A 26,889-nucleotide genomic window follows, 5' to 3' on the forward strand; every position below is an offset into this window, starting at 1 on the left:
TTTTTTTTTTTTTTTTTTTGAGACGGAGTCTCGCTCTGTCGTCCAGGCTGGAGTGCAGTGGCCGGATCTCAGCTCACTGCAAGCTCCGCCTCACAGGTTCACGCCATTCTCCCGCCTCAGCCTCCCGAGTGGCTGGGACTACAGGCGCCCGCCACCTCGCCCGGCTAGTTTTTTGTATTTTTTAGTAGAGACGGGGTTTCACCGTGTTCGCCAGGATGATCTCGATCTCCTGACCTCGTGATCCGCCCGTCTCGGCCTCCCAAAGTGCTGGGATTACAGGCTTGAGCCACCGCGCCCGGCCAAATCAAAATAATTTTAAAAGCAAACCTTAGCTTGGTCATTGGTTCCACCTTCTTCCTTGTTCCTTTTCCTTTACCAAGATGGCCGCTGTGTCGTTCGCGCCTCATTGGTCGGATTTTCCGCAGGTGCCGATTCTAGCCCCACCTACTAGCTCTCCATTCCAAGTCCTAAATCATTGGGAATATAATAGACAGACGAGCGGGAGTGGGCGGAGCGGGCGCCGGATGTGACGTTTCCGGAACCTCCGAGTGTCATCCGCTGGGAAAGGTGGGGAAGGGTCCCGGGAAGGTGGTGGTTCAGTGCCTCCAAGCGTGGTCGGACTCTGAAGGGGAGCGGCCGCCGTGAGTGTGGGGCCTGCAGCCTTCTCTCCCCGAGTCCCCTGCCCGGCTTGCCTCGCTCGAGGTACCCGAAGGCTTCGGTCTCCGCGGGCTGGCGCCTGACCAGCCAGGCCCAGCGCTCTCCTGCCTACTGCGTTTGAAAGATCCCGAAAACCCTGGATGATTGTGCCTGGGGTTGGCAAGTTGGTCTTGGGTGCCTTCAAGAGGGTTCCTCAAACAGTTGTCGATAGAGCCCTCCCCACTGTATATGCCCTCTCCGCTCGTTCCTTCTACTTCCTTTCTCCTCATCGTTTTTCCCCCTCGATCCTTCACGCCGCCTTTCCCCCCTCACTTGCAGATGCTGCATCCCCTTTTTGGAATTGCTCAACCGGGTGGTAACCAGCGCGGCTTCCTGGCCTCGGGAGGTGGTTCCTTTCTTAACCCACAAGAACCTCTCCCAAGAGGTACTGAGATGCGACGAGCATCCTCTGTTTCAGTTAACTTTCATGGACTGTGGACTAGGTTTACTAATTACTTGGGAAGGTTTTAGATATGCTTGCGGCTTTCCTAGTCCCTAAAGAGGCCTCGTGAGAGGTGGACTATCTCTGCCTCCCTAGTAGTCCTCACGGCTTTTGTGCTCTTAGTGAGGGTGTTTTAGAGGGGAAGCTTTGTGGAAGAATTGTGATCCGAATATTGAAGAGACCTAAAGATGGAATTGACTGAGAGAAGACTACCCCTGAGGGAAGAGTTGTAGTAGAAAAGAAAAACTGGATAGACAAATGAAACTGAAATGTGAGGATGCCTGGGCAGATTGGAATCCTGACTGAAGCAAAAGATCTCTGTTGGGGAGGGCCATTTGCCACAGGGCCTTGAATTCCAAGATTTATTCTACTGTAGTTTGTATATTCTAGAGCATACTGATTAGGGTCTGCTGTAATGCAGTGTGTGTCAAATGCCCAGATTTATTTTGGAGATGATAGTGGCGATATCTGGTTGGAATTTGGAATCTGATTCTAACAGCAACTATATCTAGAAAGACTAGAATTACTGGAGTTTTGGGACCCCAGGGGTTTTTGCAATGCAAGTTACCATCGTGCCTTTTTGTTATTCAGAGTGTTTAGTCTATGAAGATGAGTAAGTGGTTGTTTTCAAGATTCAAATCCCTTGCCATGATAATGATAAATGATTGATTTTATAGATTGACTATAGTAGTTTAGTGAGCAGAGTTACAATTATGAGCATTAATTCCCAGACCGGTTCCCCTAACTCACCTTGTGCTCAAATATGAAAAAGGACACCACAGAAGATGTCAGTTACTCTCAGATTAGATAAAAATGGTCAACCTTGAAGTCAGTGAACAATCCTCATGAAAGTTCACTGAGTGCACTGTGCCAGGTACTGGGGTGGAGGTATGTGGGTATCTGGAAGGAGAAATAATAGAAAATAAAAGATGCTGTTCCCACTGTTAGGGTGCTGTGGGTGGAGTCACTTAATGGCAAGAATTTGATTAACTTGAACTGAACTTTTGGTTGGCCCACTGTGGTTCTACTCCTTATAACACCTAATTACGGCACAGGGGTTGTACGTTTTTGAGTCTGCGAGTCCTCTCATTGTTATGATTTGGACTTCCTTGAGGGTCTCAGCCTTCTTGTAGGAAAGTCCTTATTTAATAGGCGCCACAGCATTTGGTATGTTTCTCTTATACTTTCTTCTTAAGATAGAGGTCTGTGAGATAAACTGTAAGACTGTGCTGGGATGATGGGGGCAATGGTATTGATGCCATCTGTTTTTTCTGTCTCAGAACTTGGTCCTGATGTCTGACCATGGAGATGTGAGCCTCCCGCCCGAAGACCGGGTGAGGGCTCTCTCCCAGCTGGGTAGTGCGGTAGAGGTGAATGAAGACATTCCACCCCGTCGGTACTTCCGCTCTGGAGTTGAGATTATCCGAATGGCATCCATTTACTCTGAGGAAGGCAACATTGAACATGCCTTCATCCTCTATAACAAGTATATCACGTAAGACACCTACAGTTTCCTTTTTCCTTTCTGGTGACTGGTGCCTTGCCTATTTGGCTCAGAATTGCTAAAACCACAGAACTTCACAATATCATCAACATTAATCATTTTTGCTGGCAACTCCTACATATTGGCTGTCCTTGCCATTCAAAGACATGAGTGCTGAAGGTGTTATTTTCATGACTCAGTAATTTATGAGTAAGAGATTTAGTTCTTTGGCCTATGCCCACATAGCCCAGCTGTTAGACAAAAGAGTTGGTGGTTAAACTAGACATGTTATGTACTGATGAATGCTTTTACTGTTCTCTTTCTACTAAAGCAGCCAATCATAGGATTATTGTTGGGGTCTAGCAAAGCCAACATTCCTCACTTGTACTTATTTTGTAGCAAATTTAGTGATACAGGAAAAAATTTTTTCCTCTTAACCTTTATCATAATCATGCAAATCATCAAATAATTAGTAACTGCCTACAGTTTGTGTGACTCATCATAATAAGACCTTTCCCTTGAGTTGTTTATCATCTTAGGGTAGGCAGCATAAGTAGAAGATTTCAGTACTATTAACAGCAAACAACTTCTAAAACTCCATTGACAATGAAATGATACATAATTTAGAAAGGGAATAATGTTAAAGGTCTTACTTATCATTTCTAATCTTGGTCTTTCACAATACCAGAACTTTTTAAAAAAATAATTATAATGTATTTGGTTCTTAGTAGCTCATAGTGTATTTCACCTGCATAATTTCATTGGATCTTCACAGTTCTGTGTGCATGGAATAGGGCACACTACCCTACATTCTACATATGAGGAAACAAACTCAGTGTTTGGTGATATGCTCATGTTTGAAGTGACAAAACCTTGGTTTTCTGACTCCTAATTCAGGGTTTGTTCTACAACATAGGTCCTGTTCTTCTTGTTTTCCATTTAGTAATGTTCTAGAGTCAGAGGTAGTCTTTTGAGATCATAGTCATGAGTCATACTGGCTATTTTTTGGTTTTTTATTTTACTACTGATTTTTGAGTAGGTAACATATATATAGTACAGAATTCAGAGGCACAAAAGAATAATTATAGTTAAAAAGTAAGTCTCGGCCAGGTGCAGTGGCTTTCGCCTGTAATCCCAGCACTTTGGGAGGCCGAGGTGGGCAGATCACCTGAGGTCAGGATTTCAAGACCAGCTTGGCCAACATGGCAAAACCCCGTCTCTACTAAAAATACAAAAATTAGTTGGGCATGGTGGAATGTGCCTGTAATCCCAGCTACTTGGGAGGCTAAGCAGGAGAATTGCTTGAAACCAAGAGGCAGAGGTTGTAGTGAGCCGAGATTGTGCCACTGCACTCCAGGACTGCAGACTAGATGGCAAAGCAAGACTCTGTTTCCAAAAAAAAGAAGAAAAAAAAGTCTCCCCACACACTCCTCTTTCCCCCCAAACCCTTGGTTCTCCTCCCCAGAGACGATCACTCTTAGTAGTTTCTTAGATATCTTCCAAGAGATGATACACACATACCAGTTTTATCACATTAAGTTTTTGATCACATACTCCTCTAAAGCAGGGCTTTTCAATTTTTGCCCTATTAGCCTTTTGGACTGAATAATTCTTTGTGGTGGGAGCTGTTCTGTGTGTTACAGAATGTTTAGCAGCATCCCTGGTTTCTGCTCACTAGATGCCAGTATGCCCCCTCCCCACTGTGTGACAACCAAAAATGTCACCAGACATTATCTGATGTTCTCCGAGGGGCAGAATCACCTCTGTTTGAGAACCAGTGCTCCAAACAAAAGTATGTGGAAGAGTGGACTGTCTAGGATTCATATTGTAATTGTAGAGTGGAGAAATGGGGCTGCTATTGTCTTTTTTATTTAGAATTGTTACCTGTGTTAAGAGGAGAAAACCTTAAACAAGTTAAATTTAACAGAGTTTAATCCAGTAGAAAAAGGTTCAGGGAACACTCAGGACCAAAAGTGGTGCAGAATGTTCCATCCCATAGTGGAGGTTGTGCAGGTTATATTTATAGTCAGAGAAAAGGAAATGAGATACAGAAATAGCCTGATTGGCTACAGTTCTGTATTTGCCTTATTTGGTCATGTTTTGGCAGCCTTTAGCCTCCGATTGGCTGGAGGTTTCAGCTGTTATGATTGGCTGAGACTCAGCTATTTGTTATACTTGTAACCTAACTCTTACGTTAAGTTACAGTTTGTTTATACATTAAGTTAGGTTACACTTCACTATCTTTGGAGGCAGCTTTAACTTAACACCTGTTTCCTTAAAGATCTGTAGTTCTTCAATGCCATTGTGCCATGTCATGTGGCCTCAGTGTTGTTAAGGTTTCACAGAATTATAATTATATTTCTGCTTCTCTTTGCTATTAGGAGTTTTTCATTCCTAGGCACACGATTTATTTTCCTGAGCAGTTTTTTTGACTCTGTCCTCTTTATATACTCTACTACTGGTAGAAAGAATATTCTTATGTATTTCCTATAAGCTTGTAGATTGTTCTCTCAGAATGAAACCCAGGGGCACAATTCCTTTGGAGAAACACTAATTCAGAAAGTTCAGTAGGCTCATGGAATCACTGTACCAAGTATTTTCTGAAGGGCCTTCAGAATCCTTTTGCCCTACAATAGAAAGGGCTTTCAGGGCAAAGACCATATTCATTCAATACATATGTGTTGAGTATACCTGCTATCTGCATGGCACTGCAGTAGGTCCTGGACAGCAGTGAGTAAAATGGCCCCTGTCCTTATTGGTGTTCCTTTATAGGTATGGGAGAAGACAATAAACAACAAATAAATACTATTGACACTTGAACAACACAGAGGTTAGCACCAATCCCCCATGCAATCAAAAATATACATAGCACTGGGCACAGTGGCTCATGCCTGTAATCTCAGCACTTTGGGAGACCGAAGTGGATGGATCACTTGAGGTCAGGAGTTCAAGACCAGCCTCGTCAACATGATGAAACCCCATCTCCACTAAAAATACAAAAATTAGCCTGGTGTGGTGGCGGGTGCCTGTAACCCCAGCTGCTTGGGAGACTGAGGCAGGAGAATTGCTTGAGCTCAGGAAGTGGAGGTTGCAGTGAGCCGAGATCACACCACTGCACTCCAGCCTGGGGACAGAGCGAGATCGTGTCTAAAAAAAAAAAAAATATATATATATATATGTGTGTGTGTGTGTGTGTGTGTGTGTGTGTGTTTGTAATTTTTGCCTCCCCAGAAACTTAACTACTAATAGCCTACTGTTGACTGGAAGCCTATTGATAACATAGTCAATGATCACATACTTTGTATGTTGTATGTATTATGTACTATATTCTTACAGAAAAGTAAGCTTGAGAAAAGAAAATGTTATTGAGAAAATCATAAAGAATAGAAAATATAGATACTATTTGTTAAGAGGAAGTGGATCATTATGAAGGTCTTCATCCTCGTCATCTTCATGTTGAGAAGGCTGAGGAAGTGGAGGGGTTAGTCTTGCTGTCTCAGGGGTGGCAGAGGCAGAAGGAAATCCATGTATAAATGGACCCACACCGTTGAAACCCATGTTGTCCAAAAGTCAGCTGTAGTCAAGAAATAAGGAAAACGCTATGAAGGCAATGAAAAGAGTACTGTGATAGAGAATAAGCAGGGGTTTATGACTAGAATAGTCAGGGTAAGGTCTGTCTGAGAAGACAAGATTTAAGCTGAGATTTGAGGGATGCAATAAAGTTGGTCATTCCAAGAGCATAGGGCAGAGTAATAAAACACAGGTAACTATGTGTTTAGAAGTGCTTAAGTGGGAAAGACCTTGGCATGTTCTGGGGATTGAAAGATCATTGTGTTAGGAGTATAGCCAGAGAAGAGGGAGGATGACTCCAGGTAATCTGGAGAGGCAAGTGGGGCTGGATCATGCAGGACTTTATGTGCCATGGTAAGGAGTCTGTTTTTTATCTTGAGAGTAACAGCAAGCCATTGAAAAGTTTTAAGTGGGATTCAGACCTAAATTTACTTATTATTTTTTTAAAGAGATGAGGTCTCAGCCAGGCATGGTGGCTCACGCCTGTGATCTCAGCACTTTGGGAGGCCACCCAGGAGTTCGAGATGAGCCTAGCCAACATGGTGAAACCCCATCTCTGCTAAAAGTACAAAATTTAGCTGGGCGTGGTGACCCATGTCTATAATCCCAGCTGCCCAGAAGGCTGAGGCAAGAGACTTGCATGAACCCGGGAGGCGGAGGTTTCAGTGAGTCGAGATCGCAACACTGCACTCCAGCCTGGGTGATAGAGCGACACTCCGTCTCAAAAAAAAAAAAAAGGTGTCACTAATGTTGCCCATGCTGGTCTCGAACTCCTGAACACAAGCGATCCTCCCTTCTCAGCCTCCCAAAGTGCTGGGATGACAGGTGTGAGCCTCCATGCCCAACCAATTTTTTTAAAGTATAAATTTTCACTGTTGTGTGGTAAATGGTGGAGCAAGTGTTAAGAGAAGGCAGGGAGACTAGTTAGGAAATTCTTGCAGGCTGGTGGCTTGAAGTCGTGTGGCAACATGGAAAGAGGCAGATGGATTTGGTATTTTGGAGGTCAAGTCCATAGGACTTACTAATCGCTTAGGGAAAAAGATACTGTGGAGGTTCATGTCATGTTTCTGCCTTGAACAACTTAAACGATGGGGTAGTCCATGTATTGAGATGGGAAAAGTGGGATCTAAAGAGGGCTGGGTAGCGGGGGGATTTAACCGTTCACGTTTGGGGTTTTTTTGACATGTTAAAATTTGAGATGCCTGCTGAACTCAGAAGACTGAGGTCTGGGCTGGAAATACAGTCAAGGGAGTCCTCAGCATACAGATGGTTCCAAAGTCATGAGAATGGCTGAGATTTTCTTTTTCTTTTTTTTTTTCCTCTGTAGAAATTCATTTTATTCTTTTTCAGACTATTTTCAAAAGAAGCAGTGGTGTACTGTTTTTCTAAAAATATGCCTTTGTAGATTTATATATATATATAATAAAATCCATACATGTATTTACATGATTGCTACCTACAAAATTACAGCACTGTGGTATGTACACATCCATAGGTACATTCTTTCCACGCATCCCTACTGTGCTTTGCCCGTGTGAAGGAGGAAGACTGAATCAGTTGTGAGCAGCTGAGGGCTGGCCTGGCCGTGGAGTCTCCGAATGGAGGCTTGGGTGGAGGAGGTGAGGCGACTGCCAAGGCAGGAGCAGCAGCTGTTGCAGGGCTGTCCTGCAGGCCAGCAGGCAGCATCTGGAGGCTCCCAGCAGCCTCCCCCTCCCCTCCACCCTGTGGTGCCCGTGCTGCCCTAAAGGTGGGGTGGCTGACCACAGACCCCTCTGGTGCCATTCTGTGGCCTGGACTTGCTTGGCTGGGCCAAGAAGTTGTGTATGTGAGGGGTGGAGTAGGGAGCTGTGGGAAGAGGAGACCCCGTGCAGCCCCAGCCCTGAGCAGGGGAAAGGACTGGATGGCTAAAGCCTGCAGATGACTGGTGAGAACACTCCACTTGGCCTGGCCCTGCTAAGGGGCAGGGACTGGAGGCGGGGAGGGAGAGCAGTGGCCACCTGCTGGGGGACAGGGCCTTCTTCCTCCCTGGGGCTCAGCGGATGGCCTCAGCTGAGCTTGAGTAAGCCCCGGCTCTTAGGCCCTGCGGCCAGAGGCTTGGCCTCCTGCCAGCAGAGGTGCATGCACATGGCGGACGGGCTGCCATCTCCACTTCGACCCTTGGGCCAGGGGCTGGGGAAGAAATGGAGGCTTAGGCCTGGCCAGCTGCCCTGTAGGATTAGGTCCCCAGGGCTCAGGACTCCTGAGGCATGCAGAGAAGGGCCTGAGAATAGCTGAGATTTTCTAGTGAAGGGGCTCTTAATCTGGGGTCCAGGAACCTCACAGAGATTGACTGATAGAATTCAGGGGATCTGTGAACCTGAATGGGAAAAACTTTTCTTATTTTTTCTAACCACTGACTGAAATTTAGCATTTCCTTCCATTTTGAATGCAGGCCTCAAAGTACTGTAGTAGTAATAATATTTGTAATTTTGTCACCAGTAGAAATCAAGATACTTTCATATTGCATTACAGTTGTTGCTGAGATCTCAAAATAGCATCTAAACATCGCTACTTCAGAATTACAGTACAGAATTATTAGACCTACAGCTAGATCCCATTATCAAATGCATTGATAAAGGACACATTAGGCCCGGCACAGTGGCTCCCGCCTGTAATCCCAGCACTTTGGGAGACCAAGGCAGGCGAATCACGAGGTCAGGAGATCGACACCATCCTGGCTAACGTGGTGAAATCCTGTCTCTACTAAAAATACAAAAAATTAGCCAGGCATGGTGGCGGGCGCCTGTAGTCCCAGCTACTCGGGAGGCTGAGTCAGGACAATGGTGTGAACCCGGGAGGCAGAGCTTGCAGTGAGCCGAGATCGAGCCACTGCACTCCAGCCTGGGCAACAGAGCGAGAATGTCTGGGAAAAAAAAAAAAAAAAAAAGAACACAATACGAAGAATATATCACAGTTTTTAAAATTTTTGAGAACTGTTTTTCAATAAAATTGGGGTATTTCTGGTAATCCTTTGTACTTTAACTTATACCTTAAAAAAATTCCTCTGAGAGGGGCCGTGGAACATAAAACATCAAGAATCTTTCTTAATAAGACTATGGAATGAGAAGAGAAGGAGCCTAGGACTGAGCCCTGAGGTTGGTTAATGGAGGGAGAGTCAACAGGGGAGATTTTCTTTGAAGGAAGGTTCAAGAGGCAGGAGGAAATCCAAGAGAGAATGATGTGGTGTCATGGGAGCCATAAGAGGTTAGTGTTTGAAAAAGGAGAGTAGCCATCTATGTCAGATGGGTGAAGACAGAAGATTGGCCTTTGGGTTTGGTAAGATGATGCCATGGGTGATGTTGATAAGCAATTTCGCTGGATGGATTACAGAGACCCTAATTAGAATGGGTAGAAAGGTGAATGGACAGTAAGAAAGTGGAGGCAAAGGGTATAGAGCTGAAGGTGGCAATTTTTTTTTCTATAAGGGACCAGAGAGTAAAAACTTTTGGTTTTGTAGGCTACTTGCTCTCTCTGTCACTACCTCTGCTTTATAGCATGAAAGTAGCCATAGACAACACATAAATGAATGGATGTGACTGGTTCCAGTGACACTTTATTTACAAGAACAGATGGTTAGTTGGATTTGGCACACCAGCTGTAGTTTGCCAACCCCTGGTGTAGACAACTCTTTGGAGAAGTTTGGATGGGAAGGGAAGTAGAAAAATGGGGAACTAGTTGAAGCGGGACAAGGAGCGTGTGAACGTGTGTATATATTTTAAGTTGTGAGATTTTAGAGCATGTTTTTTGCTGATGGAAAAGGAGCCTATGGAGGAGCAGAGGCTGACGGTCCAGAAGAGAGCTTAGTTGTAGTAACAAACTCCTCAGAAGGCAAGAGGGGATAGGATTAAGAGTATATGGATGCCTAAGGAATTGTTTTTTATGTCACTTAGTGTTATTTTGAGTGACATGTTAGTGTTAACAGCAAGACTGATATGGGGAATTTGTCCCTGTCACTTATAGGACCATTTAAAATGATGAACTGCTAGGAGATTTTGGTGGGGATGAGATTTTGCAGCTCATTTACATGGTTTGTGGGAATTAGGGTTTAATTTGGAATTTTGTTGTATTGGCTTTACCTGAAGTAATTAATGTAGCTACCTTCAGTTTTCTTGGAGATGCCTTTAAAATCCTGATTCTGATTCTGTGAACAGAAAATCACAGCAATTGCAAAGAAATGCTAGCTCAGTGATTCTCAGTCTGTTTTCTATTGTATTTTACTTAGTATTTTCCTATGAATAACAGTGGCTCAACTTTGGCAGTTACTACAACCAAGGAGAAAAGAGAGGGGAGTATACATCTACCTCACCACTCCTCTGCCTCCCCTACTACAGAGAATCATTTTTCTAGACCTTTTGCGGATACTTTCTTTACTTCAGGATTTTAAAAGGCATGTTTGTTCTTTTTCCTGGAGCAGTTCAGGCATCTTAATGATTTCAGGCATATTTCCCCCCTCAGTAGCTTCCCTAATGTAGGAATGCTTTGCCTTTTGCAGACCCCAGTATAGAAGAAAGAGTTCAGCATATTAAATCAGTACATATTTTCATGATGAGCACAGACAATAAACCAGGCAGTGGATTCTTTCACAGCTTTTTATGGTCATCAACTAGGCTGCCCAGAAGGGAGTGAGAGTATTCAGGCAATTCCTGTCTGCTATGTGAGCCTCTTGGAACATCAAACCTCTTTCTGAAAATGAACTGTCACCTGTGTTGAAGATGTTTGCTGGGATTGGGGTTTATAGACTGAAGAAGGTTTCATGTGTGATCATGCTTACCGTGCTGAGTAACTTTTAAGACTGGAAGAATCAAGATGAGGATCCTTAATGCATCCATGTTAAAGAACTTTTGCTTGACTTTTTGAATTAGTTGTTTTCATACAAAATGAACACTTATTCATGATTTAAAATTTTTTCCAAACACTACAAGGGAGACATTAAAGTGAAAAGAGAAGTCTCATCTATCAGAGCTGGCCAATATTGTATTTCTGGCATGGATGAGATGTGATTAAGCTCTTGGGGCCCCCATGTGTCCTTTTCCTTAAAGCATCAATGGGTTCATACCACGTATTCTGTTCTGCGACTTGCTTTCTTCACAGTAGTGTCTTCCGCATCAGGACATACTGAGCCATCTCATTCTGCCTCAGGGCTATTCCATCTGCCTGGAACATGATTCTGGAACAGTTCCAGATTCATGGCTCACTCTTGTCTAGTCCTTACTCAGTTGCCTCCTTCTTGCTGATGACTTCCTTAGCTGCTCTATCTCAAATTTCAATCATTGCCCTATCACTTTCTATTCCCCTTCCCTATTAATGACTTTCCTAGCATACTTCTGTTTATTGTCTGTTCCCCCACTGTAATGTACACTCTATGGTGGGGAGGAATTTTTGACTGTGTTGTTCACTGCCATATCCCCAACCTTTAGAAAAATCTGGACCCCGTAGTAGATGCTCAGTAAATATTCACTGAATGAACGGGTGAATGATTACATTGTCTTCACATTTGAATGCACATACATTTTTTTTTTTTTTTTTTTTGAGACAGAGTCTCACCCTGTCGCCCAGGCTGGAGTGCAGTGGCCCGATCTCAGCTCACTGCAAGCTCCACCTCCCGATTTACACCATTCTCCTGCCTCAGCCTCCCAAGTAGCTGGGACTACAGGCGCCCGCCACCTTGCCCGGCTAGTATTTTGTATTTTTTTAGTAGAGACGGGGTTTCACTGTGTTAGCCAGATGGTCTCAATCTCCTGACCTCGTGATCCGCCCGTCTCGGCCTCCCAAGGTGCTGGGATTACAGGCGTGAGCCACCGCGCCCAGCCTGAATGCACATTATTTTTTAAACAATCCCCTATTGATGGATGTTTAGGTTTTTGGGTTTTTTTTTTTTCAGTTTTTTTCTACCCTTTTGAACAATGCTGTATTGAATATTTTTATACATATATCTTTGTACTATTTTATAATGATCTCTAGGATAAATTCCTAGAGATAGAATTGTGAGTTTAAAGGATATACACATTTTAAGTTGGATGCAGTGGTTTACGCCTGTAATCCCAGCATTTTGGGAGGCTGATGCAGGCAGATCACCTGAGGTCAGGAGTTGGAGACCAGCCTGGTCAACATGGCGTGAAACCCCACCTCTACTAAACCTACAAAAATTAACTGGGCAGGATAGCGGGTGCCTCTAATCCCAGCTACTCAGGAGGCTGAGGCAGGAGAATCACTTGAACCTGGGAGGTAGAGGTTGCAGTGAGCCGAGATTGCCCCACTGCACTCCAACCTGGGCGACAGAGCAAGACATTGTCTCAAAAAAAATTAATTAATTAATTAAAAAATAAAAAATAAATAAATAATACAAATTAAAAATAAAGGATATACACATTTTAAATTTTGAATAATTAGCTTCCATTTTCCCTCCGTTACGATAAAAGGTTATATGAATTTACAATCTTGCTAACACTGTGTGGGGATCCCATTTCTCTATTCCAGGTATAATCAACCTTTAAGCTCCATTTCTCTATACCAGGTATAATGAACCTTTACGCCTTTGCCGATCCGATGGAGGAAAATAGTATCTCATCCTTATTTGAATTTCTTTAATTATGAGTGGATTCAGCATTATTTCATATATTCACCTTTTGTATTTTTCTGCTTATGTCTTCTTTTTTCATTGTTTATTACGTCATTCTGCTTGTGTTTTTGCCATCATATCTTTGTTTCCTTTGGTACATTTCCTCTCTCTAGGCTGCAACCAGATATAACCCCAGAGAACAGTATACATCTGGGCCGCCGCTTTCTATCCCTTAGCAAGTCTCTAGGGATACAACTTTGAACTATGTCATGGAGTCTAGTTTATAAGTAAAGAAAAAACTCCCAGACCTGTACATGATGCTAGTGTTAGCATCTTCATCTCTTATTCTTGCTCACATTTTTTGTTTATTTGTTTAAAAAAATCAAACCCATAGCAAATATTGACTGTGTACTAGATACTGTGTTTAGCATTTTATTATCTCTTTAAGTGTTACAGCAAGCCTGTCAGGGAGTACTAGTTTGTCTCCGTCTATACAATTTTATAGACAGGCCATGTCCAACCCTTTGAATTCAAGGACTTTTTTGCTTATCGATTGTGGCAGATATCACCTTTTTAAAAGCTCATTAGCTAGTTAGTGTTAGTGTATTTTATGTATGGGCCAAGACAGTTCTTCCAGTGTGGCCCAGGGAAGCCAAAAGTTTGGACACCCCTGCAAATAACTGAGTAATGGTGAGATTAAGTGACTTGCCCAGCGTCATACAGTTAGTAAATGGCAAAACTAGGATTTGAGCCCAGGCATAGTGGCTCCAGAGCCAGCCCTCCTAACCACTAAGTTCTTTTACCTCCAGTATGAGTAATGGATCATGTTGCCCATTGTCTGTTTCAGGAGACCTTTTTGCCTATCTGTCTCCATTCAGAAAACAACTGGCTACAGTTGTCGAAGCAAGGGAAAGCTATTCATGTACAGGTCTGGGAGGGTTTTTTTTGTTTGTTTGTTTTTTGTTTTACTTATAAACTAGATTCCATTACATGGTTCAAAGTCAAAGTAATATAGAAAGGTATTTGGTGAAAAGTTTCACGCCACTCTTATCTGTTCTATTTCCCCTGCTCTCATTTCTGTATATACTTCCTGTTTCTTTATATACTTACAAAGCGAAGTAAATAAATATGGCAGGTTGTCAAATAATGTGGTTTTGTCCAATGTCGTTTCGTTTTAATGTTGAGGAGAAAAGAAAAATCCATTCCTGCCTGTGACCACTGTCTGTGTGGAGTCTGCACATTCTCCCCATGTCTGTGTGGGTTTTCTCTGGGTATTCAAGCTTCTTCCCATATCCCAAAGGTCTGCACGTTAGGTGAACTGGCATGTCTGAATTGTCCCCAGTCTGAATGAGTACAAGTGTATGTGTGAGTGTGCCCTGCGATGGGATGGCATCCTCTCCAGGGTTGGTTCCCGCCTTGGCCTTGAGCTGCTGGGATGGACTCTGGCCACCTGGGACTAAATAAGCAGATAAATCATTTACGTACTTGTTTATGTAAGTCTTTCTTAAACGTATGTATAGCTAACATTTATTTCAGTGTCTAATATTAGAAGTGTTTTGGTCTGTATTTAGAAGTCTGGTGTTTTTGTGACCAGGATAGGTCAAAGGAGCTTAACTCTTGTTTATGTCAATTAGTGCATGGTAAAGTTGGTTTTGTCCTATGTCATTGTGCTTAAAGTCACAGTTTCCAAGAATCTAGCAACATTAAGGACTTACTGTGTATACGTACACACATTTACATATATGTAATGTTTATTCATCAAATATTTATTGAGTGCCTCTTTATACAAGGCACTGTGCTGACTTCCAAGGAGTATACAAAGAAGCAGGAAACATAGAAATCTGTGGCCTCAGGAAGCTCACGGTCTAGTTCTATAATGAAAGTCTAAGTCAACATAAAACATGGTGTTTGTATGACATAGTACTTTCTTAGCTGATTCAGGCCTCAATACAAAGCACATTCAGCCTAACTAAAGGTAGTAAATATTAATATGTATCTTGGCTTTTGGGGCTAAGGTTAGAGTTCTACTGAATTATCTATCAGTCTCTAAAATATAAGAAATGTATCTTATTTATCGTAATAGATTCTTCAGGACTTTATGGTTTGAACAAATGAATCTGTGTTTCTTTTAAATATAGACTTCAAGGAAACTGTTTTATATCTTTCTTTCATTTTTTTTTTTTTTAAATAGAGACAGGATCTCCCTCTGTCACCCAGGCTGGAGTGCAGTGGTGTGATCAAAGCTCACTGTAAGCTCAGGCTTCTGGGATTGAGAGATCCTCCTGCCTCAGCCTCCCAAGCAGCTGGGACTACAGGTGCATACTATCACACCTAGCTAATTTTTGTGGGGTTTTTTTTATGTTTTGTTTTGTTTATATATATGTATAAATTAAAAAATATAAATAGAGACAAGGTCTCACTCTGTTACCCAGGCTGGTCTTGAACTCCTGGGCTCAAGTAGTCTTCCTGCCTCAGTCTCCCAAAGTGCTAGAATTACAGGCATGAGCCACCACACCCAGCCTGTTTTATATCTTCTTCATGAACCCAAAAGGAAGCTTTTTAAAGAACCATTTTTATTTTAGAGTCCATCCCTGCCTTGAAGAGCCTTTTCAAGTTGGATGAAAATGAAACTTCGCACCTGTAATCGCAGCACTCTGGGAGGCCAAGGTGGGCGGACCATGAGGTCAGGAGCTCGAGACCATCTTGGCTAACATGGTGAAACCCCATCTCTACTAAAAATACAAAACATCAGTCGGGCTTGGTGGCAGGTGCCTGTAGTCCCAGCTACTTGGGAGGCTGAGGCAGGAGAATGGCGTGAACCCGGGAGGCGGAGCTTGCAGTGAGCCGAGATCGTGCCACTGCACTCCAGCCTGGGCGACACAGCGAGACTCCGTCTCAAAAAAAAAAAAAAAAAGGATGAGGACTTATCTTTATAAAGTTTGTTTTGGTGGGGGTCATCTTTTTTCCTTATTGAGGCTTCCTCTTCCAATTACTCCTGCCCCACGGGCAGTAAGTAGAAAAGAGTTTATCCCAACTACAATATAATATTTTAGAGCTATCGACAAGCTACCTTCAATTTATTTTTTTTAAATCTCAGTTTCTGTGTATTATAACTTAATTCTGTTAGAAGACATCTTTGTTCAGTACCCCTCCAGTATTTCTAGACATTCCAGAAACCATGTGGAAGAAGTATGGTGTGGTAGTTAAAAGAATAGGCTCCGGAGCCAGCCTGCTCATGTTGAAATTCTGAATCTGCCACTTTCTTTCTGTGACAAGTTACTGGACTTTTATTTATTTTCACTGCCCCTAAGTAGATGTCTTAAATGTTAGAGATTTGTGAATTGATTCAGTTTATTCTCCCCACGGAGCTTTAGAGCCAAGGACAAGAACCAAAAGATGAAATCTAGCATCTTATATTTATCTAGGCACTTTTCATCAAAGACAATACATATTAACATGTAATATGCACATACTATGTGCATAGAACATGTGCACTAAGTATTTCCATGCATTTTATATGATGCAAAGTAATATTCTTCTTTGAAGGAACATGAATCCCAAAGGAAAAAAGCCAAAGTTAAAGGTTACGTAAGAACTAGAAGTAGTAAGGAAACATGGTTTTCTCTTCCTGCCCATGGCTGCCAAACTGTTCTCTGAAGACTGCTTTGTGACAGAAGCCCTTTCCTTTGAAAGTCTGTCACGTCACAAGAAAAAGATCTCTTTCTTTGGAGGTACATTTGTGGGCACATGAAAGGCTTTTACAAATTTTTTTGGCCATCCTTTTCATTGTGGGAATCTGGTGCTTGCTGCCTAGTTTGAGAGTAGAGGAAAAGACTCTGGCTTTTTAGGGGGATAGAGATGGGAAGGGAGCATGGCCTAGCTGGGTGTGCTAGCTGCACTTCTGGAACCTTTCATTTCATGTAAGGGCTTCAGGATAAGGGGGTTGCATTTAGCTTTAGGGTCTTATGGACATTTGGGCCATTTGTTTCATAATCATTTTTAACTGTTTCCTTAGGCTCTTTATTGAGAAACTACCAAAGCATCGCGATTACAAATCTACCGTCATTCCTGAAAAGAAAGACACAGTAAAGGTGGGTCTTGACTGTCACTGTTGCCCATCTAAAAGCTTCAGAGCAGTACAGACTGACTTCAAGATAAAAGTAGTAGTCTCTGCATCTGAGTATCAGATCCTAAATAGGAAATAAGGCCATTTCACCAGAACAGTTGTAAAGTAGCAGGTATGGTACAGTAGGGGGTATTTTAAATCATTTTGGGAAATGTTGCAATCACCAACTTGACTTAAGTCTTCTTTTGGATTCTCTAATTTTCTGGTATTGTTCTAATTCTATTTTCTGTTTGGTGTCTCAGAAATTAAAGGAGATTGCATTTCCCAAAGCAGAAGAGCTGAAGGCAGAACTGTTAAAACGATATACCAAAGAATATACAGAATATAATGAAGAAAAGGTCAGTATATAACAGCCAAGAAGACAATTATTTTGCTTTTTTAGACTGTGCCCTGGGATTGTAATGTGACATTTCAGTATATCCTGTGCTTTTAATGTGCTGTTTCACCTTTTTTGGGCAAAGACCAGAAACTCAAAAAAGTAGAACACCACCAGTGGTTAGGCTCAGGATTGTAACACAGATATAGCCTATTTGTTGAAGAGAGTGACTTGAGGGACAGAAAATCTGTTGCCTACCTGCTATATCTAGAATGAGAATCTTAAGAACAATGAACATTCTCTCCATAACATAGGTTTTTTAGATCAGAGAATTTGAGGGTTTGATTCACATTTGGTTATACCTGAAGCTATTTATAAGAATTGACTTTTCAAGCTTTTTTTTTTTTTTTTTTTTTGAGACAATCTCACTCTGTCACCTAGGCTGGAGTGCGGTGGTGCGATCTCCGCTCACTGCAAGCTCCACCACCTCCCAGGTTCACGCCATTCTCCTGCCTCAGCCTCCCGAGTAGCTGGGACTACAAGCGCCCACCACCATGCCCAGCTAATTTTTTTGTATTTTTTTGTAGAGACGGGGTTTCACCGTGTTCGTCAGGATGGTTTCGATCTCCTGACCTCGTGATCCGCCTGTCTCGGCCTCCCAAAGTGCTGGGATTACAGGCGTGAGCCAACACGCCCGGCCTGAGGTATATATTTCTAAAGCGACAAATGAGTGTAAGCTTTAAGGAGGAGGTTATTACTTAACATTTCTTTTTTTTTTTTTTTAAATCCAAGTGCCACTCAAGTATTTCTTATTAGCTTGAAATGTCACTCTGTGTTGAACAAATACATAAAAACCATAAAAATTTCAGAGGCTTCATTTTGGGTTAAAATTCAGTAGAAGGCCAGGCGTGGTCGCTCATGCCTGTAATGCTAGCACTTTGGGAGGCTGAGGTGGGTGATTGCTTAAGCACAGGAGTTCGAGACCAGCCTGGGCTACATGGTGAAACCCCCTCTCTACAAAAAATACAAAAATTAGTGTGGTGGCACGCACCTCTGGTTTCAGCTCTATGGGAGACTGAGATGGGAGGATCACCTGAGCCCAGGGAGATTGAAGCTGCAGGGAGCCATGATTAGCCACTACAGTCCAGTCTGGGTGACAGAGTGAGACTCTCTCTCTAAAAAAAAAAAGAAATTCAGTAGAGACCCCCAAAATAGCAGGTATACATTTGGTTCTGGTTCTATTTTATAGCCTTGCTGGAAATATAGAATACATACATGACACAGAGAGAATGAAACTGTGATAAAGGTTGGGAGAACACAGACAATAAGTTGCATCAAGATTTCAGGCCAGACATTGTGGCTCACGCCTGGAATCCCAGCACTTCAGGAGGCCCAGGTGGGCCGATTATTTGAGCCCAGGAGTTCAAGACTAGCCTGGGCAACATGGCGAAACCCTGTCTCTACAAAAAATACAAAAATTAGCCAGGTGTGGTGGTGCACGCCTGTGGTCCCACCTGCTCAGGAGGCTGAAGTGGGAGGATCGCTTGAGCCTGGGAGGTCGAGGCTGCAGTGAGCTGTGATCATGCCATTGCACTTCAGCCTGGGAAACAGAGTGAGACCCTGTCTCAAAAAAAAAAGAAAAAGATTTCAATGAAGAGGAAAGTACGTTAGGTAGAATCATTGCCAGGAGGATACTGAGAGGATTGGGATTTTAATTGTCCTTGGAGATAGGTACAGTGGCTGGATAGAAGGGGGTGGTGACTAACTCCATAAGTATAAAGATACTGAGGAAAGCATGAAGCCTGTGTGAGGTAATCAGGCCAGAGCAGAAGTACATTTTGGAAATCTCTGTGCTAAAAAGCCTTGTTCTCCTGAAGTGTGAAGTCACTGAGGTGTGAAGTGTTAGCCTAAATTTTCTCTCTTTGTAGAAGAAGGAAGCAGAGGAATTGGCCCGAAACATGGCCATCCAGCAAGAGCTAGAAAAGGAAAAACAGAGGGTAGCACAACAGAAGCAGCAGCAATTGGAACAGGAACAGTTCCATGCCTTCGAGGAGATGATCCAGAACCAGGAGCTAGAAAAAGAGCGACTGAAAATTGTACAGGAGTTTGGGAAGGTGGACCCTGGCCTAGGTGGCCCGCTAGTGCCTGACTTGGGGAAGCCCTCCTTAGATGTGTTCCCCACCTCACCTGTCTCATCCACACAGCCTTCAGACTGTCACACAACTGTAAGGCCAGCTAAGCCACCTGTGGTGGACAGGTCCTTGAAACCTGGAGCACTAAGCAACTCAGAAAGTAGTAAGTGCATTTGCTGATGTCCTCTTCTTTCTCAGTTGCAGCCAAACAGTATCATTCTGATGGGGTCAACCTAAGATTACCCTCCTGATCCCACTCATTAAGCTTTGGTCACAGAAACCCACCTGATAAGTATTGCTGTACTGTGTCCTAATACACTGGCTCTATTATAAAAGTGGCCTTGCTGAAACCTAGTCTGGTCGATTTTCTGAAGAGCTTAATATTATTCTTGAAAGTCAGACTATCAACTTTTTAGTTGAAAGGAAAGGAATTTGCCAAACCTAATTCATAGTCCTCAGATATAACATCATCAGACTGCTGTGTGACTGTGTGTCTCCTGCTCTTTGTTACCTCTCTAGCAATTCAGATCTTCCTGTTGAATACTCAAAAGCAGAACATCTCCCCCCGCCCCACCTTTTTTTTAAAATATGAAAATATAGCTGTGAGAGACACTTCCTAACTTTAGCTTGCTGGCTCTCTCACGGAGTTTCTCCATGGTGTTCAGAAACTGGGTCCATTCTTGGCATTTTTTATGATCTGCTTTGTTCATGCCTTTTTTAGGGGACTACACTGTGTTTTTTATTTTGTTGTGGTTTGGCATTTTAACTTCTTCCAAAAGACTAAGTTCAGAATTAAATAACTGCCCAGATTGTTTTCCATTCTCAAGAATATACACTAGTGTATTTCTTTTAAAGTCATACTCTGATATTCTTATCTGAGATAAAGATTTAAAATGAAAAGTTCAGATGAATGGGCAGTGTCTTAGTCCATTTTGTGCTGCTATAACAGAATACTTGAGGCTGGGTAATTTATAATGAACACAAATTTATTTGGTTCATAGTTCTGGAGAGTGGGAAGTCCAAGATCCAGGGGCTTGGCAAGGGCCTTCTTGCTGCGTCATCCCACAACAGAAGGGTGGAAGGGCAAACAAAGATCCCTCGTAGCCTCATCACCTCTTAGATCCCACCTCTCAATAATTTTGCATTAGGAATTAAGTTTCCATAACATGAGCTTTGGGAGACACAGTCAAACCACAGCAGGGAGGTTATTTTTTTAATTCTTTGTATTAGATTCTGACAGAAAATTCCTGAATGTTTAAAGAACTTGTCTCTTTTTTCCCTACCAAATTTTATTTTTTACTTTTATTTTTTAAGTTTTTGTGGGTACATAGTAGGTGGGTATATTTATGGAGTACATGAGATGTTTTGGTACAGGCATGCAATATGAAATAAGCACATCGCCGGGCGCAGTGGCTCAAGCCTGTAATCCCAGCACTTTGGGAGGCCGAGGCGGGCGGATCACGAGGTCAGGAGATAGAGACCATCCTGGCTAACATGGTGAAACCCCGTCTCTACTAAAAAATACAAAAAACTAGCCGGGCAAGGTGGCGGACGCCTGTAGTCCCAGCTCCTCGGGAGGCTGAGGCAGGAGAATGGCGTGAACCTGGGAGGCGGAGCTTGCAGTGAGCTGAGATCGGGCCACTGCACTCCAGCCTGGGTGACAGAGCGAGACTCCGTCTCAGAAAAAAAAAAAAAAAAAGAAATAAGCACATCATGGAGAATGGGGTATCCATCCCCTCAAGCATTTACCCTTTGAGTTACAAACAATCCAATTACATTCTTAAGGTTATTTTTAAGAAAACTTTTCTTAAGTTAGTAGTTTGCCCTTTTCTTAACTTGAATAATTAAAGCCTACAATTTTCTCTTCTTGAAGTAATGTGCTCCTTAAAGCTGTGGCCCAAGATTGGAGAAGAGACTTTACAACCCTTGTTTTGGTGCGGTTAGAATGAGATCCCCACTCACTGCCTGAAGCTGGGGGGATCCCAGTGGCTGAATGTTGCTCTCCCAGGGCTGCTGGCTGTGAGGACCGCTTGAGGAGGCGGGGTTCAGTGATCTCAGACTTTTCACCTTTCTCCATTACAGTTCCTATAATCGATGGATTGTGCCATGTGGTGGTGCCCGGGCGACTGTGCCCACAGTTTCTCCAGTTAGCCAGTGCCAACACTGCCCGGGGAGTGGAGACATGTGGAATTCTCTGTGGAAAACTGGTAAAAACCAAACTCTTGTCTGAACCGAAACTGTTTCTTTCCCTCTTGGCATCCTGTGACTCCCAGAGAAAATATCCAGGGTCAGTTACTCTTTGTACCAATCCCTCCACCGAAGGAACCGTGGATTGCATAATTTCGTGTCACTTGGAATTTGGTGACGCTGTATTGATTGATTGAATTGAAGTGATTATTTTAATGCTATTGGTAAGAAATACCTAATTTTAAACTTGGTAGGAAGATCCAGTCATTATCTACATATCAGTGTTTTAGTACCTAATTTATGGTAGGACCTGGGAATATAAAATATGTAAAGCACATAGTATGAGTCCACGAAAAGTGCCCAGTCACTTTGGGGAGAAGGCAGACATGCACTCAAGTCTAACCATCATGCTGAAAAATATGTACAGTGTAAGTATTGGGAATTTTGAGGAAGGAGAGGTCACTGAATGGCGGCACTTAAAGAACCCATTACTGCTGAATGAATAAATAAATGAAGTGGAGTAAATGTAAGCTGAGGCTTATGGGATGAGATGGACTTAAGGAAACAGTGACAGGAAAACGACTTTAGACCTGAGCAAGGGAAGATAAATGGTACTCTACTCAGAGCTTCTGAGCAGACCAGTTTGGCACAGCAGGAAATTCCCTCAGGGCTGTGATGTTTGCCCAGGCTGCAGAGTTCTAGGGTTGGTCTCTGCATCGGTTGCTGTACAGAGCACCCCAGGCAACGTGCATGAGCAGCCGAGGTTGTGAACCACTGAGTGGCAGGACTTCTGCTGTGTGGGAAGGGCTTTCACTCGTATAGATGCTTACGTTTCCACTTTCGGGATGGAGTGGAGCAGGGTTGCATGAGTGCCAGAAAATTGTGACCAGCTATTTTCTCCTTTGGCAGATGAGGAATGAATTTACCATTACTCATGTTCTCATCCCCAAGCAAAGTGCTGGGTCTGATTACTGCAACACAGAGAACGAAGAAGAACTTTTCCTCATACAGGATCAGCAGGGCCTCATCACGCTGGGCTGGATTCATGTAAGCAATTCTGAGCTCTCTGAGAGGTGGTCTCCGCCTCTCCCGTGGTGGTATAAACACACTGTGTGTTTCTTTGAACAAAGTCAATTATATCCAGATTATTTATTGTTTTTCTCTCTTTGGATGCGGTCCTTAGCATACTTGACTATTGTACTTCAATACTGTTTTCTTCCCACTTAGGGCTTTTAATTTCTTTTAACTTTTTATTTATTTTTTAGTAAAAATAAACTGTTTTCCCTAAAGTTCTAGTTACCCTCTGAGTGTGACTGGTGATGGGATGCTGACCTAGAATACATGTGGACATTGACCTTAGAGACTATGCCTACTGTATACAGATGATGTTCCTTAAAGGTATATAACTCAAAATATTTTAAATGAGCCAAGGAGGTTAATTCCGATGCTTGCATTTGGTCTTTCTTAAAGCACCTTTATATAAACAAGAAGGGCTATAAATACACATGATTTTCAAGTGTCTGCATATCTTGTGCAGCCTTCTGGTAATGTTCAGGTAAAATATGATGCCTTCCCTAAAGATTATTTTTAAATTTTTCTTTCTATTCCTTTTTAACCCCTCACTCTCATAACCCAAGCTGCATTTTATGTTGTATGACAGAGTTGCAAATAAATTGGCTTATTCTTGGATTACATGTGCTTGTATGCCAGAATTTGGGAAAGACTGACCTGTGAGGCAGTCCCATGTGCCTTCCGTCCTTTCTTCTGTTCAATTACATGCATGTTGATTTGCCTGTTATTGTGTATCCCCACCACACCCCCATTGTAGTAGATGGGGGAGAGAAAACTTGTTCCTTATCTGCCAGGGGATACAAATTTGAGTAAGGTATGATTTTAGCCTCATGAAGGAGATTAAATAAATAGACAATTAATAACTTCACCTGGGGCAGAATGTGCTAAGGGTTTCAAGAGGTGCCAGGAAGGCACTGTGGAATTCAGAGGAAGGAGGGACCATGCCTGATAGGGTTTAGTAGAATGTTGGCAAGCTGGACCTAGGGCAAGTTCCTTATGAAGCAGACAAGTAGAGAAGAGGCAGATTCTGTTCCTGGAGCATTGTGGGGACCAGTTCGCTGAGATTTGTGGTTCATATCAGGAAACAATGGTCTAACATGTATTTTTGTTTTTTGTTTTTTGTTTCACTCTTGTCACCTAGGCTGGAGTGCAATGGCAGATCTTGGCTCACTGCAACCTCTGCCTCCTGAATTCAAGCGATTCTCCTACCTCAGCCTCCCAAGTAGCTGGGACTACAAGTGCCCGCCACCATGCCCAGCTAATTTTTGTATTTTTGGTAGAGATGGGGTTTCACCATGTTGGCCAGACTGGTCTTGAACTCGTGATCTCAGGTGATCCACCCGCCTCGCTTCCCAAAGTTCTGGGATTACAGGCATGAGCTACCGCACCCAGCTAGATATGTTTTAATGCAGTACATTGGAGCCGTGTTCTGGAGGGTCTGGGGTGGACAGGCAGAATTGTTCCACTTTTTAGTAAGTGGAGAATTCTTAAAGGTTTTTGAGTGGAACAATGATATGATTAAAGCCATACTTTAGAAAATTTAACATAAGTACAGTTTTAAGGTAGGTTGTGGCAAGGAGATGATTTAAGAGGTTAGTGTGCTGATAAAAATCTAATAATGATGAGATCTAGGGTGATGCCATTGTGTTTGAGAAGGAGGAGATGAGTGTAGGATTTCAGAGGATTTGAGAAGTGAGTAATAGAGAATGATGACTCAGAGTCAATGGTGACTTAGAGGTTTGGGGCCTTGCAGTGATCATCTCATAAGCAAAAGTAGGGGATCCAGGAGAAGGATTTGATTTGAAAGTGGGGTTCAGTTCTGAGCAAATTGAATTTCAGGTACTGGTGAGATATCAAATCATTGGAGGTAGTTATCAGCCAGTTGGCAATGTAGGGCTAGAACTTGGGAGCAAAGTCAAAGCAGGAGAGAGGGCTCTGGGAATCCACTATGTAGTGCTGATCTTGGAAGTCCTGGAAGGGGGAGAAGAGTCTAAAGCAAGAAAAGGTTCACTGGCAACTTGGGGGACAGGCCACCTAAGGGAACATAGAATGTAGTTAGCAGTGAAGCAAAGAGATGTGTGAAAGGGAGGGAAGTCCTCTCTCCCTTGCCTCGTTTATAATTTCACCACTTCAATGTGTATCTCTAAACACTATAGTTTACTTTTGCCTGACTTTTACCTTTTTGTAAATGGAATTATACCATATGTATATTTGTGTCTTGCTTCTTTTGCTCGACATTTTGAAAGTTTATCCACATTCTAGTGTATAGTTTTCTGAACATGTTCTTATGCCCAATGAGCCAACAATAGAGATGGAAAAGGGCAGGAGAATCAAGGTAATGTGACGATAAGGAAGGACCGAATCAGAAGCACAAAGAGGGGTTCATCTTCACAGGGGGAAAACCATCCATTCCTCCAAGACAAGATTGAATGAACAGAAATGAAGATCCAGAGAGATTTTTGAAATGATGTCTGGAGGAGTTGAGGAAACACGTTTTAGACAATCTTGACCTCAATAAAGTTGGAGTCTAGGTCTGCTGTTGAGCAAGAGGGAGACCAAGGAAGATTTAGAAACTGGAGGAGATGGGGAAAGGTTAGGATCATTCTGTACAGACTTCAGGTAGAACTTAGCTACAAATGAATAAAAGCGTTTTAAGTATCAGTGAGGGCCCAGCTGGGAACAGATTTAGAGCCTAAATTGATAGTAGTTCAGCTTTGTTATTTATTTATTTATTTATTTTGAGATGAGGTATCACTGTGTTGTTTATGTTGGAGTACAGTGGCTATTCACAGGCACAATCATACTGCACTACAGCCTTGAACTCCTGGGCCCAAGTGATCCTCCTGCCTCAGCCTCCTGAGTAGCTAGGACTACAAGCAAACACCACCATGCCCGGCTAGTTCAGCTTTTTTTCCTCCATAATATTTCTGCACCATTCCTTCCAAATCGGAATTAAAAACAAACAGGCTGAGTGTGGTGGCTCACACCTGTAATCACAGCACTTTGGGAGGCCAAGGTGGGAGGATCTCTTGAGCCCAGGAGTTCAAGACCAGCCTGGGCAACATAGCAAGACCTCATCTCTATAAATTTAAAAAAATTATGCATTTGTGGTGGCACACGCCTGTGGTCCCAGCTACTTGGGAGGCTGAGGCAGGAAGATTGCTTGAGACTGGAGGTCAAGGCTGCAGTGAGAGCCGTGATCACACCACTGCACTCCAGCCTGGGCAACAGAGTGAAAACCCTGTCTCAAAAACAAATGAAAAGCAGACCGTAAGATTTATTCAGATCTTGAAATTGGCCAGAGGAAAATGCAAAAGATCAGTTCTTCCTTCTTAACCTTGTCAACTATAAATCAGCTTCCCAGGTCAAAAACTTTGTATGGTCATGGATTGATCACCAACTGTTGTCAGACCTCCAGCCCAGAACTCAAGGCACTCTTCATGTCTCAGCCCCATCTGAGCCATTTCCCTCTAGGGAAAATTTCCCATCCAGGCACCCAGGCTGCCTTCAGCATTCACCCTGCTTGCTCATTTCTGCTCCTTCGGCAGATTGTTTTCTCTTTGTGAAAGTGCCTTCCTGTATCCCCAGCAGCATGGGCACAGTGAACATAGTGAACTTTCATTCAAGAAACTTGACTGTGAAAGGAAGGAGGGAGAGAAGGTACAATAGTTAGAGAGGAGCAGGGGATCACGGCAAAGTTTTTTGATTCCATTTAATAGTTGTTTACTGAGTCCCTGCTTATGTCTCTTTATTATCTTTCTGGCTACCCACATTTACTCCCAGTTAGAATCCTGGGCTCTAACCATGGGATGGAAGGTGATGTTGGCACAGGCCACTGCTCCTTAGCAGCCTAAAGGATTATATTCTCATCAGGTAGAAACTTTGTGGTCACTGAAGTCGTTACGTGTCCCGTGAAGACTTGTGTGTGGATTTGCTGCCTGCACTCGGCTAACACGTTCCTGTCCTGAAGGCTTCTTCCACAGTGAGCTCATCACAGCACCCTGTGGAATGGTGCTACTCAGATGAGGCTGCACATAAGAATCACTTAGTGAGCTTTTAAGAAAAGTGTTCCTCATGATGGTTCTTTCCAGGGGTGGGGTGCAGGAGTCTGGGCTTTTGTCAAGCTCTGCAGGAGATTTGTTTTTTTGGACAGCAAGTTTGAAAACGCTAGTCAGTTGCATGTTTTTATTGTCTGTGCTTTTCTGTCAGTGAACGTTGGTTGTCTTTTCGAATCATGCTAGATCTTTTTCCATTTTTGTTACCTAAGA

General features: G+C 43.0%; 1 protein-coding gene across 10 annotated transcripts in view; it reads left to right on the plus strand.

Moving 5' to 3' along the window:
* The first annotated feature begins 386 nt into the window (after positions 1-386).
* STAMBP (STAM binding protein) overlaps positions 387-26,889 on the plus strand; it is a 34,104-nt gene continuing 7,601 nt past the window's right edge. Inside the window, exons 1-9 of one of the 10 annotated variants that reach the window (XR_002725521.3) lie at positions 574-820; positions 976-1,081; positions 2,419-2,633; positions 16,805-16,880; positions 17,158-17,253; positions 19,160-19,526; positions 21,446-21,570; positions 22,460-22,597; positions 22,841-22,948. Coding sequence is in view for 9 of the 10 variants with exons in the window: in XM_023188003.3 (XP_023043771.2) it covers positions 798-820; positions 976-1,081; positions 2,419-2,633; positions 16,805-16,880; positions 17,158-17,253; positions 19,160-19,526; positions 21,446-21,570; positions 22,460-22,597 (1,146 nt within the window). In the remaining variant the exon portion in view is untranslated. Of the gene's footprint in view, positions 821-975; positions 1,082-2,418; positions 2,634-16,804; positions 16,881-17,157; positions 17,254-19,159; positions 19,527-21,445; positions 21,571-22,459; positions 22,598-22,840; positions 22,949-26,889 lie in introns of all 10 variants that reach the window. The other 9 variants (XM_023188006.3, XM_023188007.2, XM_023188003.3 and 6 more) reach the window with 9 other exon arrangements.

The sequence above is a fragment of the Piliocolobus tephrosceles genome, chromosome 15 (assembly GCF_002776525.5).
Source record: "Piliocolobus tephrosceles isolate RC106 chromosome 15, ASM277652v3, whole genome shotgun sequence".
NCBI classification, from domain to species: Eukaryota; Metazoa; Chordata; class Mammalia; order Primates; family Cercopithecidae; genus Piliocolobus; species Piliocolobus tephrosceles.